The sequence below is a fragment of the Ptiloglossa arizonensis genome, chromosome 3 (genome assembly GCF_051014685.1).
Source record: "Ptiloglossa arizonensis isolate GNS036 chromosome 3, iyPtiAriz1_principal, whole genome shotgun sequence".
Classification (NCBI taxonomy): Eukaryota; Metazoa; Arthropoda; class Insecta; order Hymenoptera; family Colletidae; genus Ptiloglossa; species Ptiloglossa arizonensis.
Window position 1 is genome coordinate 17,847,544 of NC_135050.1, and position 14,076 is coordinate 17,861,619.

General features: G+C 42.8%; 1 protein-coding gene across 11 annotated transcripts in view; it reads left to right on the forward strand.

Annotated features, from left to right (window-relative positions):
- LOC143144771 (uncharacterized) overlaps positions 1–13,743 on the forward strand; it is a 460,353-nt gene extending 446,610 nt beyond the window's left edge. For 5 of the 11 annotated variants that reach the window (XM_076307527.1, XM_076307530.1, XM_076307529.1 and 2 more), the window contains exons 8-16: positions 1,091–1,339; positions 2,788–3,052; positions 3,635–4,088; positions 4,467–4,731; positions 5,404–5,773; positions 6,309–6,598; positions 6,717–6,950; positions 7,336–7,486; positions 10,004–13,743. In XM_076307527.1, coding sequence (XP_076163642.1) covers positions 1,091–1,339; positions 2,788–3,052; positions 3,635–4,088; positions 4,467–4,731; positions 5,404–5,773; positions 6,309–6,598; positions 6,717–6,950; positions 7,336–7,486; positions 10,004–10,257 — 2,532 coding nt within the window. In that variant the 3' untranslated portion in view covers positions 10,258–13,743. The other 6 variants (XR_012991512.1, XM_076307536.1, XM_076307532.1 and 3 more) reach the window with 6 other exon arrangements.
- The last annotated feature ends 333 nt before the right edge of the window (positions 13,744–14,076 follow it).

Consider the following 14,076-nt stretch of genomic DNA (forward strand, 5'->3'; position numbering starts at 1 on the left):
TCCAAGTGACTACATTCTCCGTACTTCGATGTACTTCGAGGTGACACGGTCTCCCCGTTGCAAACGCGCCTTCCTCGAGTCGTTACTCGTCGCGGTGACGCCGCTTCAAAATTAGATTAGAAATTTCACGACGCCGATGCGTGCAATTTAGAAGCGCAGAAGCGACAGTCTGTCTTCCGTCGGTGACGATAAATTACCACGAGCGACTCGTGCGTACGCTGAAGGAGAGACAGAGAGAGAGAAAACAAGAGAACGTGCTCACGAGAGCGAGAGAGAGATCTCAAGGAGTCGGACGTGCCGCGGGAAGAATTCCAAGAAGCGGCCAGTTTGTATTTTTATTTTTCCCCGTGCAGGATGACAGAAAATCGTTGGTCTCCCTTCAGTTTCGGAAGAAGGGGGTGTAGACATTAGCAAGGGCCGCCTGGCTGGCACGACTGTTATAAATCAGACACACGCACCCTCTATTAGCACCCCTGTCTCCGACAGGTCTCCGCAGCCCTAATTTAACGTTAAACGCCTTTCTGCTAATAACGGCCGTTCGTGTTATTAACTCCGCGCTACGGGCTGCAGCGAACTCTTGCAAGGAAGTGCAACGAATCGACGAAGGAGTCGACCGATCCGAACCAGAGGGACCGAACACTACAGGGTTCCGCGTGGGGTTCTCGTTTTTCATTGTTTTTGGACGCACGACCCTTGAAACCGGTTTCAGAAATTACAGGACACCGTGGAACGACGTTCGAGTACACCCCATCGCGAACAAGTCGTTTCGCGGAGGGAAACGACAAGGAAAGATAAGTCGCTCGAGTATCGTCTCGGGTCCGCGAAGTGCTGCTCAAGGGGAACTAATTGATCCGAGGAAATGGTCGGGAAAGTCTCGACGACGATTAATCGGATCTTGCGAACGTGAAATAGAATCGGTGAAAATTATCATTAAGGAACGATACGCGGCCTCCGAGTGAGGAAAATCATCGTCGAACGACACGTCTCGCGATGATTTTACCAGCACTCGCGAGAAGCAAGTTTGAAGAGAATTTTTTTTCAATTTCGACATAAGTAATCCAGTAAGTGGTTTCTTTCAATTGACAAACAGGCACGCGTGCATCAGTACCAGGCACAGATCTCGAAGCTGCAACTGGAGAACGAGTCGATGAGGGGTCAGCTGCGCGGTTTGGAGGCTGCATGCGCTGGTGAAGTGCACGCTGCACTGGTGGCGCGTCTGGCGACCTTGGAAACGGAACACGCCGCCTTGGCGCGGGACGCCGACGCTCAGCGTCGCCAGTACGAGCGGTGCCTGGACGACGTCGCCAACCAGGTGGTCCGCGCCCTTCTATCCCAAAAGGTTCATTGCTATGCTCTCGTTACCACGTCCTCGACTCGTCTTTCACTCTTACACTTCCTCCGTATTTCGGTCTGTAAAATCTCTACTCTAACACTACCTTTACACTCCTCCTCTTCTTCTTCTTCTGTTTTATTTCTCGTTATTTTCATCGCTAAGCGTCAAGAATACGCGATATCCGAAATCACTTAAACCTTTCCATATTTTTTGTAAACGTAACAAAATTATGCTTCATTCGCGAGCTACGTGTTCGTTAATTCTGTTCGCTGATCGTTGAAATTTTCACCGATGCGTAATTGTAACCACGCTTAATTTATGTTTGTTCGTGTGTGTAGAAATTGTTTAATCGTACCCGTCCGATCCGTCTGCTCAGAATTCACCCTGTCGTTCCTTCCCGATCCATCCGCATCTGCTGAGCTGCAAAGTTGCAAGGCTGCAAACGATCGAGCGAAACGCATACATCAATCGAATAATTAACTTTCAGCGAAATAGAACTGTTTAAATTTTTTATTGTATATTTATATAAAATGTCCATACATTTTGTACAAAACTAGGATCAGATACCCAATTGTAAGAGCTTCTTTCGCGCGTAGAAAAAAAGAAAGAAACAAAAAATTTCAAAAATTGCAAAGCGGTTCCGATTAATGCTCGGTAATTTATCGAGCGATAAAAGTTTCGACTCGAACGTTACTAAAACATTTCGCGTCTCTCTGCTACTCGTGATCTATTCGTTTCTCCGTCATTTTAGTTTTAGCGCAATATACAGGGTATACCAAACGTGTGAGCGTAACTTCAGAGGCGCGTTAAAATAAAAAAAGAAAGTTCGTACAAGCATGTACCAGATACGATCTTCTTTCTCGGTTCAGTACCACTTTAGAGACCGCTATTCTAACACAATTGAAAGGTTTTCAAGCGTTGGTCACTGTAATGTTCACTTTACTTTAAAAGCCTATACTTTCTACATTTTACAGCGTATCTTGATTCCCTCGAGGCATAAATAACACATGTTCAGTTACAAGTACTGAAGCTTATTCTTACGGCGTAGAATTTCACACAAAGTTAGAAAAATATAATTTAAACGACCACGTGAAATGCTATAAAAGAAATCAACACAGTTTACGAAGTTACTCGTTACCAAGTAAATTCTGTAAATTGATATTTACAATATCAACGTTCTGGTAATGCTCTGCTTACGAGTACGATCGACTTGCGACTGTCACGGACTCCAAAGTTACGCCCACATGTTTTGCAACACACTGTATATTCGAGTAGCGTTAGCGCAAACCTTGCGTATGACAAATGCTTGCGCGTGTAGAAGGATCACCGCCGATCTCCAGCGTGAAGAATCTCCGGTCCTCGTTCTTTGTCCGCTAACGCGCTTTCTGTCTCGTTCAAATTGAATCGTAGAGACGAGCATTACTAATTGTTTTTTCCGTTTCTCCCGTACGCAGGGTCTGAGGGAAGAAATCGGTGCGCTTCAGAGGCGTATCCGCGAGCTCGAAGCGCAAAATCGAGCGCTCTCGGGACTGTTGGCTCAAGCTGCAAGTCCCGGAAGTCCAACAGAGTTGATTCAGGGTATCCTCGAAGCTGGACCGGCAGCCGTGGTGGCTGCCCTCGGATTGGATCCGGCTTGGGTCCCTTTGTCCAGGCCTCGTTCTCTCAATTTACAAATACCCGTGATGGCGGCTACGAAGTGTCGAAGAAACAGACCCTTGGGTACGCTTGTTGTCACGAAAGAAGAGTATCGTAACTTGGTCTTCAAATTATTCGAATCGAACGTCGTTATTTTTCCAGTAAAGATAGATCTCTCTCGCGAGAACTAAATTCCTCTTTCGACGATCAAAAACAGGGGGAGACGGTATCAAAATTTCTGTACTAACTGACTAACGTAATTCAAATAGCATAGCTAAAATATTAGGTTGTTCGGAATGTCGTTTCGTTTTCTTTTTTTTTTTGCGAAAAAAATGAAACACGATTCTTTTAGAGTGTATCTACATTTTATTAAATTATACATTCTCCATTTTGGAAAACGATATCACTTTCCAAACGACCCAATATATTCCCTTGTACCACGATGCTCGGAAATATTCTTCGATGTCGTTTACTTTTTAAACGTCTTTCTCGGGGGTCTAGTTAAAAAAATAATTATTTTTTCTCCGGTCGATAATCACACTCGTAGCCCGAAAATTTAAACGCGCGGCGAAAGGGTTAGTACAGCCGATTGGTGGGAAGATCATCGTCGCTTTGAATCGTTCTCGATCGCGTAACATCGTTGTTGTTTGAAAACGTGCAATTCAGCTCAAAAACCATCCGAGGAGGAGGGCAGCGAGAGCCCGGAGAGCGGGAACAGGGACGAGGGTTACTCGACGATGTCCAGCGACGTTCAAGGCGAGGGTGCACGACAAGAACCCTCCCGAGGGTTGGAGGATCTGAAGGAAGCTACCGACGAGACCGAGGCGGATGTTTCCCCGGACGCGCGACTGGTCGCCCTTGACGCCGGGGATCCGGATGTCCTCTTCTTGCCACTGAATCTCACCGTGGGAATAAATCCGCGTCACAGCTACCCGCCGACCAAAGATTTGCTGCCGTATCAGCACGTGATGCGCAGCTTCTCTGACAGTCATCTGTGCCTGAAGCTGACCACAACGACCAATTTTACACCGTACAAGCTACCCAGCCCCATGGGATCGTCGTCGCTCCTGCTCGTCGAGGAGGAGGGTTGGGATGCCGAGTACGTGCAACAATGGCTCAGGTACCTTCCAGATATATTCATCGTTGATAACAATTAGAGAGTATCGTCTCGTTACTTTACGATATTCTCCGATCGCATCGAAACGCTTCATGTTTACGCGTTCACCGTCTATTCCACGATCCGCGAGCAACGTTTATCGCAAACGCGAGCGAGCCTCCTCTTATCCGATATCTTCGCGGGCGTAACTTTGAATTATTTACGAATGTTCGTAACCGTTCCCGTCGTCTTCGTTTCGATTTGCATCTTCACGCGGGACGATCGGCACGAATTGGACGCGTCGAATGAAACGTATCTCGAGAGGATAATTGTTCGTACGTTGAATTTAATGGAAGACGGCGACGGAACGCGACGGCGATTAAACGACGAGATAAATTTCAGGTTGGACGACAGCAGAAGTGCTCAACAACATCGAGATCTCCTCGAGTTGGAATACGACAGAGCAGAACTGGAAGATTGGAGTTTCTCGTTGTCCACCGAGGACCTTGTTCAAAATGAATCCACGGTATGGAAGGAACCCGCTCCCACCGCCACCCCCGCTCTCCCAGCAATCAAGGAGCATAATCCTCTGGAATTGGAAGAGGACGCGAACGAATGCTTATGGAACGATGCCAGTTATCTCGCTGACAGAACAGGAGGAGAATTGGTACGAGCGATGCGACGGAATATAATAAGAACGCTTAGGCATTGTTTCCACGAGAAATATTTTTCAATACTTGCGCCGCGATTATTGGCTAGATCTTCGAAGAATAAATATCGTGTTCGACGACTCTGTGCATCATCGGGGTCGTTTTCCTTTAGATCTCAATGTCGTCGACGTGTTCTTCGGATAAACGAAACATCACCTGCGCGATCGAAATCGTACGGAATATTCGCTCTTTCCGGTTACGCGAGACAATGTAATTATTTATCAAACAACGTTTCGTCGATGTGTTTCTAAAATTGAATAAAAATGAAACCTTGCGAAACGAAGACGGAGAAGTTCAAGAAGAGTGAACAAACTCGAGGAACGATAATTAAAGAGAACGTTACCGGTAACCGAATTATTTCGTTCAATCGTTCCTCTTCGTACTTTTCTCCAGTACTCTCTCTCTCTTTCGTAAGTTTTCATTTTTGTCACGGTACAATAAATTACTAAATACTTATTCCGTTACTCGAGATAATTCCCGAAGATAGTTCTCACTCATTCTTGCGATCCCCCAAAATAGAAACTTCCTCGTAGACATCCTGTGATAAATTCTACGGCGGTTAAAAATCATTCTGTGAAATCATTCTTCCACCTGTGTCCTTACTCGCGGATGTTTGTTTCACCGGGCAGGTTGCTCTTCTGATGGACGCCCGAGCGACTGGATCGTGGCCTTACGCTACAAGTCCTGGTGCATCCTGGAGCAGCGAGGAGGGAGCTCTCGAGAATTCCAGCAAACGATCGTCAGCTGCGTTGTCCGGCTGCAGCGACGATCCGGATTCTCCATCGATCGGCACCGACTTCACCAGAGACTTCTACCGGCTGGTGAAGTTCGAGAGCACGAAGAGCTTGGCCAGCACCTCGTCGAGAAGCGGAAGACCACCACCCGACAGGGAGCAAGCCCTCCAAAGTGTCCTATCCTTTATCGCCGAACAGCAAATGTATTTAGCGGAGCTACCGAACAATCTTCTGGAGCACAACAACGCGCCTCTCGCATCGGAAGGTTCGTTTCTCGGTCCATCGTTAAATGGACGCGGAGTGTGCCCATCGTCGAACAAATAGGGAAGAGCGGGGAGAGGGGGAACGAATATACCGATCACGTGAGAAAAGTAGCCCGAAAACACACCTGTATCGTTCAATTTACCGAACACTTCTCCCTTAATATATCCGTTAAATATTGTATCAAGTGTTCGTTGCAACGTGAGAAAATATAAAATGCGCAAAGTTAGTCGTTCGAGAAAGACATCGAAAAGAACAAAGAACGATGCCTCGAGCGGAATCCACCGATGGGGGACGTAATTTTAGTTTTTTTTTAGTTTCTCTCTGGTAGTTTACGAACGATCGGGAACGCGTACGTTCTATTGGTAAAAGAAACGGTGTATTCGTAAAAACCACGGTGTCCACGACGACCAACGGGAGCAACGAACGCTACGAAAGTAACGTTCGTTGACGGTAATGCCAAGTGTTCGTCGGACTTGGAGATTTTATCGGCGACGAGAGTCGAAGGCGGTGATTGGCGTTTAATTTCGCGCGAATAGTTCCAGAGGAAGCTGAGAATAAAGAGGAGTGCGGAACGGAGGCACTGTGCACCGAAATGGAGACATCCGTCGACCAGGAGAACACTGACGCGGAAAACATCGTCGAAACGAGCAGTAACGACGATTTGCTGGATCAGATAACCGTACCCTTTCTGGCGCCCGAGGAAAGAATAATCAGCGCGGTGGCTTGCAACGGTGGTGTCTCTTACACCACTGTCGCGCCATCCGAGTTAGGCGCGGTACCCGAGGAAGACGAGGAGGCGGCCACTTCGTCCACGCCGAGCACGGTTGTGAGTTTCGTTTTAAAAAAATCCGAGATCGAAACCGAAGCAAAAGAAACACTTTTCTCTCCGTGTGCTTTTACGCGTGGGTCTCGGTTACCAGATAAACGTAGTTCATCCTTATCAGGTCAGTCCAGCGAGAGCGCCTCTACTGATCGAAGGTAGGGATCGATCGCTGAGCTTCCACGAACGCGCCACGTCGAAAGACGTCATAGACGAACTGAACCGAATGATCAGAAAAGGCGAGGAGAACACCCACAATCAAGACACCCAATTGCCGCTCGAAAAATTAGATCTCGCTTGCTGCTGTCCAACTGGATGGGTTCACGTTGAACGAGACATTGACTTCACCGACCCAAAAGTAAGTCACGCGGAAGAGTTCGATCATGGATCGCTATGCTCGAAACAAGATCAACCGACCGCTAACTATACACCGAGAGATTATCCCCGATCGATCCTTCGACCGAGCAAACCGTTCTACTTCTCCGCGCAAATTGACGTATGCTCTTTGAGCTTGCATAACGGATCGCGATGAAACGTAGCAGCGTGTAGCTGGAACTCGTTTCAAAGTGACCTTGAGCGGCCAGTTGAATTCGATTCGACCATAGATCCGAGTTCGATCGAAACTTCGAGACGCGGTCTAATACGAGGGGCGAGTGCGAGGAATTGCGCGCAACGGATACGAAAGTAATCGGACACGACACTGTTATTTCTTTAAGAATGAATAAATATTAACGTTTCTCCAGGCAAGAGCCAATCTTTTAGACGTGATGCTAGCAAGCAGCGAAAGTTCTTCGGCGACATCGAGCAGCGGATCAGCCGGAAGTGACTCGGGGGATGAACCACCGGATTACCGTCACTTGCACAGATTACACCGATACCGACGACAAAAGAAAGGTATTTACTAACGATTCATCCCTAATGAGCGTCTTTTCGTCCAATCCTGCACATCACTCAGAGATATTTGTCCCCAACCGAAGGACTGTATACCTTCCGCTTAACACAATTGCCGAGATGCGTTTAACGATGTCACGAGTAATTACATTTACGCTCGATCGTCACGTCCTATCGTTCCGTTCTCATCGTAAACTAAATCTCTACACACTAACGTTAATCTATCCTAACGAAATTTCGTATGGAACACTGAGCAAAACATTGACAATTGTTTCCAGACTTTTCGTTTATTTCTTCGTCAGAAAGAATCTACGCGTACTTTAACAACACGTCTTCTCGCGTGCAATCTTCTTCCAAGAATGCATTGCGAAAGACACGCTTCCGCTTGTTCATACTCAGAAATAACACTACTACTAACGGCATCGCTAACATACTCACGATCACGCTAATATACTCAACACATTGCTAAATCATTGAACCAACAATTACAACCCGAGTGCAATGCTCGATTCGTCTCCGATAAAGTGCGTTCGATTAAAAAAAAAAAAAAAAACAAATGCGAACACGTCGAGATTGGAACCAAAGCAGAATGGCAATTTTCTAGCGTCGTGTTAGGCGGTATATTAGCGTGCGTTTTGCACTAACGCGTTAACACGTCGCGCTGTTAAGCGGCCTTTGCCATTTAACACCGTCGGTGTACAGTCACAAGAAACGGAACAAGAACACGAACGCTAGAGTAGCCCTCGCTGTACATAGCCTTTTCCACGTTTTCTGTTCAGATGGTAGCTCCTACGCGGTGTGCTTTGATTGTCACAAGAAAAGCTACGTAGTTCGGCTTAGTGACGATCAGTTTCTGTAACCGACATGCCAGTTGGGAGGAATCGTTCCGCCGGGACCTACATTTCAACGTGAACTGTACGGCTACAACGGATTTTCCATTGGCTTACTAACAGATTATTAACCAGAAGACGTTATGAACGAATTCGCAACGGGCCACCTTTACGCAATTCCAACTTTGCTCCCATAGAAACAAGGATATCTCGTCAACTACGATCGGACGGTTAACACATTACGAACGCATCGTGTAACTTCCAACACCGACCGTGTAACGACGATCGAATATTTATTTTTTATTATTCAAAGAAATTGTAACGCGACCCAATTGCCCGACGATCGCGCGAACCGTTCGACGAAGTGTGTTTCACAGTTGTCGATGAAAATTTGTCCGTAATGTGTTAATGATAGATTATCTTTTTTATTTTTTATTTTTTTTTTTTTCTTAATCTTTTTTTTTCGTACCGATATAACGACGATCGTTCTACTAGGGTAATTTAGCGATAACAGTACGCATAAAATTTGTACGCGAGTATACATTACCGATCTAGAATTACTAAATACAAGAAATGTTTGAAAATCGTTTTCGTATTCGACTGTAAATTATTATGTAAATAAGTTTCCATTGTTTACGAATATATTGTCATCGTATCGAGTCGGTAACGCGTCTGGAATTGCGTCAAGGGCTACATAGAGCAGTTACTGTCTCTCTCATTCTATACAAGATTGATACTTTCCGAATGTCATTGGCAGGTACTTGACTCTTACACGATCATTGTTCGTCCGTGTTAGTTTTATTCCGATCGTGAGATTTTTCTTCTTTTTTTTTTCCATCATTCTTTACCATTTTCGTCATTTTTCTGTTCTTCATCTGTCTTCAACTATTGTAACAAAAATCTTACCTAACGATACTCGGGACGAAAGATATTGCACGCTCGAGGTCGTTCATCCGTGAATCTACATCGCACCGCTCGCAAAGTTGTCTTCTGCGTTCAGATTTGCACTTCCCGTACTCTGACCGCCGCAATTACGGGAAACTAATGTAAACCACGGATGGAACATCGAGATAACTACACTACGCGGTCTAACAGAGCGACCCGAAACGGCCAATATTTTCTGCCCCGAGTTGGTATTATAATTCCTAACGCAGTAACCTACGTAGATGTCCAAATCATTTCGCTTCTTTCGAATCATGTTACGTATCGCTGGTGGCAGCCCAATAGTATGCACCGATGTCTGTACGGTGGAACGAGTAAACTCGAACTTGCCTTCCGAGAAGCAACAATGACAATTTTCGTTCAATAGTATCTCGAATGAACAAGCATGCGATTCAGCGTGCTATTCGACTGCCACGAGTCTCGAAGATGTAAAGTCGCGCACCTGCCAATGCAAAGTCTCCTGAAAGAAAAGAAAAAAAAATATATATATATATATATATATATATATATGTATGTATATCCACGAGAGAAGTTAACTGATAATCTACTATAACAATGGAAGGCAGAGAAAGAGATGGATATAATAAAATACGATAGAGAAGATTGAGGGAGAGAAAGAGAGGGACGTGATACGTGTAAGAGTGCTAAGCCGAGCTACTCTGTGTCTGCTAGAGCCGGTATAGGAAGAAAGAGAAAAGAGATCAAGTGAGGTCTGAGGCATGTTGACCCGCTGCGCTTGGTTTCTCAGCATCGGCGGCCCAGGCACACCGTGTGCTGCGTCTACCGTCAACCTGGGGCTCGTCGAGGCCGTCGATCATTGGACGAGGTGACGACTTCTTCGTGCGATACGGGGATAAGGAACGCGAAGCTGTGGCCTCTTTCGACTTCCTTGATGAGATCGTGGCGCCATCCTCGACAGGCTCCAACGCCAGTCTCATCGATTCGGATGACACTCCGTCTGCCGAGCTTCATAGTGACATCATGAAGCTCTCCCCGCTCTAGAATCAGCTTCGAGGCAGGACACTGTTCTAAAGCTACACGCTAACGGAGTACCATTGTCAACGATAGGCAAACCGTTTCGTTTAACGATCAAGTTACCGTATACGCTCGCTCGCTTCGCCGCACCGCAGAGGGGTTGTGTTGCATCGGCGTTAAAGTCTCCGGTCGCCTCGTTAAAGGTTCACGGATCTCTTCGTCGCGAAGAGTCGTTGGAATACTTGAATTTTGTTCGTTTAAGGAATCGAAGAAATCTGTAAAACGAAACGATCGTATTGTAACAGTATCCGTTCATAAAAACTAAATCGACGTTTAGATTTACATCGCGCACGCGCACTAGTTTCTCGGTCGTTGGTACAGAGAGTTAATAGTTAATTATTGTACCTACCGTTGTATCATTTCAGTATAAAGGCACAAATTGCTTTCATTTTCTATGCGAATATATTTTATGGGTTTCTCGTAAATTCTTGCTACGTAATACTATAATTTTACTGTATAGATTATTATTCCACGCGCCAAATAGATCACTTTTGTGCTCGATGCCTGGGATTTTTGTCAAATTGAAATACATTGCGATTCGTGTAAAAATAATTGGGATTCGTGTCATTGTTTCGTTGTTTTCGAAATTGTTTTATCAAATACGGACCCTCAAAGTTGACAGTTTTCAGCGAGTTTCGCAAAAATTACATTCAGTAAAGGATCGTCAAAATCGCTATTGCGATGTTTTATTTTATTGCCGGGCAGTAGCATCGTTCGAAAAATATATTCTTCTTTTACTATTGTCCGACAGTGTACTCAAATGTGAAATTAATTTACCGAACCCAGCGTTCATTATCGGTTTGTCAAAGTTTAAATTGACCCCCGAGGGAAAAATTTACAAAATAAAGATATTCGTAATATTTTTGTATCGCATAAATAAGTTTGTGAATAAAACAAAAGAGTAGTTTAAAAGAACAGTCTTTTAAGTAAAATTGAAATAAAGAAAACTTTTCGTAAAAATTAATAACAACCGTCAACATTGGGATTCTGTACTTTTTCGAAAACAGCAAAACGATTAGTTAAACGTCCCCTATTTTCACACGAACTGTAAAATACTTCGGTTTGGACAAAATCTTTTACCACGAATATAAAAGTGACCGATTTGATCAGTGTAAACTTTTGTTTGCATATTAATTTGTACAGCACATACGATTCAACAAAACCTCTATAGAATATTCTTATTATCTTACTGCCTTAAGTTATATATTTTTTATAAAGCAAACGTTGGTGCACAGAATGAGGGATTAAATAAATTAACGAAATAAGTGCACAAACATATATATTATATGTTTGCCTATCTATGACAATCTTCTTAAGGTGTGCATCTTTGCAGTCTCCGGCTACTTACTATTTGTTAGTGGATCCTTATTGAACTCGCTCTCGAATATTTGAATCTGTAAATAGGGTACTCATTTTCCTATAAATAAGAAATCGTTGATCGTTATCCAGTTGTGTCTTCGATGCGGTGCGATGCATTAAAGATTTTGTACATGCTCGAGTGACCAGCATCGAAGATAACAGTAAAACTAAGAGCATCGTATTGTCTGGACGAACAAAGTTCAATGAAGTAATTGTACAACTAGTTTACACGTCGAGGCATTAATGCCTTGCTTTATTTTTTTTTTTTTATTTGAGAGCTTCCTCGTAATATTCGGTAAACTATTTCCGATTAGTAGGTTTTATCGCATCTACCGTATAGGAGGATGAGTTTTACTCGGTGAAAGAATTTCATTTAAACGATGCAATTCTTTGTTGATTGTTTAAATTTATATCTATCGATAAGGGGGCGAGCAGAAGACAATTATTGTACTTGAAGTGTACTCTTGCTCATAAGATGGAAGTAGATTTCTTAATTAGTATATGCATACAAGTAACACCAAAGTATCGGTAACTTTGTGTAAGACGTGGTCTAAACACTATTAGGATGTAGCGTGTACAGTGCGTATGAATTACCACGGCAAAGGAGATATCATAGACTGGAACTATGACCGTACTTCGTGCTGCAAACTCAATACAAATATCATCAGAATTGTGTCAAGTATTTCCAATAGTACTTCCATCGATGATCTTCTTCAACCAGAACGCAATAAATGATAATGCGTATTGCGGCAACATTACTGAAATTATCGTTTTTAATCTTGCAACAAGTATTCCGTCATAGAGATTTACGTCACGCACAGAAAATTTGACTTACTCGTTTGGATTACTTCTGTCGTTCTTGCCGGAAATTTGTAGTTTCGAAGAAAAATTAAGTACCGTTAGAAGGAAATGGAACTTTAAAACATTTCATTGATCGAAAACGTACGAATGTTACGTTAAACGAATACAAGTGATAGAGTAACTTTCTATATTTTTAACAAAACCTTATGATTTAAAAGTAACGCGTTATTGCGCGTTATCTTCCGAAACTGAGCTTAGAAACTCTAGATTAAGACTATTCGACAATTTTGTATGAACACGAATTTGTACTGTTTCCTGGACGATCGTTGATAAAAGTTAGGGATACATTGTAATCTATTATTATTTCTTTGAAACACGTTATTGTATCGTACGGTACAAATGAACGCGTATTACACCTTTGTTCTGTCTTTAACGAAAGAGTATTGAGTCGACGAATCTTACGAGTTGTAAGATAAAGAGTCCGGATTCGAGCAAACACGTGAGTCATAGACGGTAGAAAGAAATGAAACTCGCAACAAAGTAGTTATGTTACGATCAAAACGCCGTACCAAGTAGATATTTCGTCGTGATTTGTACGAAATTTACCCTACTCCAAGAACGTAACGTTTGGAATAACGGTTAATTTGCGTTTGGTCAAATTACTAGAAATAATATCATTAGTCCGTATTAACGTTAAGGTAATGAATCGATAGAAATCGAGATATTTTACACGTAACATACTAAACACGATGGATATTTTCAATATTTGAAACGAAGACTGTATGGGTACAAAGTTGTCTTTTGCGTTCAACCATTTCTACACACTATTCTTCGTACCATATTCATAAGTCTAACCATGTCTGTTCATGTATTAATTGAACTAAATACAACAGCACGTATAACGAAGCCCGAACCCAATTTTACGTTATCGCGCGTAATCACTATAAAACGATGTGTTGTATAATTTGTATCTAGTTATCATATTGTATTACTAATTTTAATATTTAGTGACTACAACGAAGAAGTTCCGACGAAAACAACTTTTGTCCTGCAGTCTCAGAGTAATCGATTAATGACATAGCTCTAAGGTACGTGTAAGTTACATTATATCGAAAATTCGATTACTAAGCACTACTCCCCTCCCAATCGAAGAAAAATAACTACCACGAAATCGATTAATAACCGTAAATGTGATTGGGAAATTGTAAATAGTATGTATTATAACACAACAGATGTAAGTTATCCTCTCTTGAACTTAATAAATAACGACAATATAACGACTGTAAAGACGCATGATCGATGTTCAATTTAGAAAACCGTTCCTATAAAAACATATTCATATATTATTAGTCCACTTAATCGTATTGTCTATTACGATAAACCGGTACTTCAATAAACAATTGAAATAATATAATTACGTCAATGTTTAATTTGCATGTAAATAGCTGTGATAAATATACTAAATTACGTGACTAAGATGAAAGTTAGGAATATGATAAAATGTAAACATGTCACGCTAGAAAAATTAGAAATACTATTGTTCAAAATGTACATTTCGAATTTCATTCTCTAATTATTCAACAAAACCAAAATATAAGCAATTGATGAAAAAAAAACATATTGATT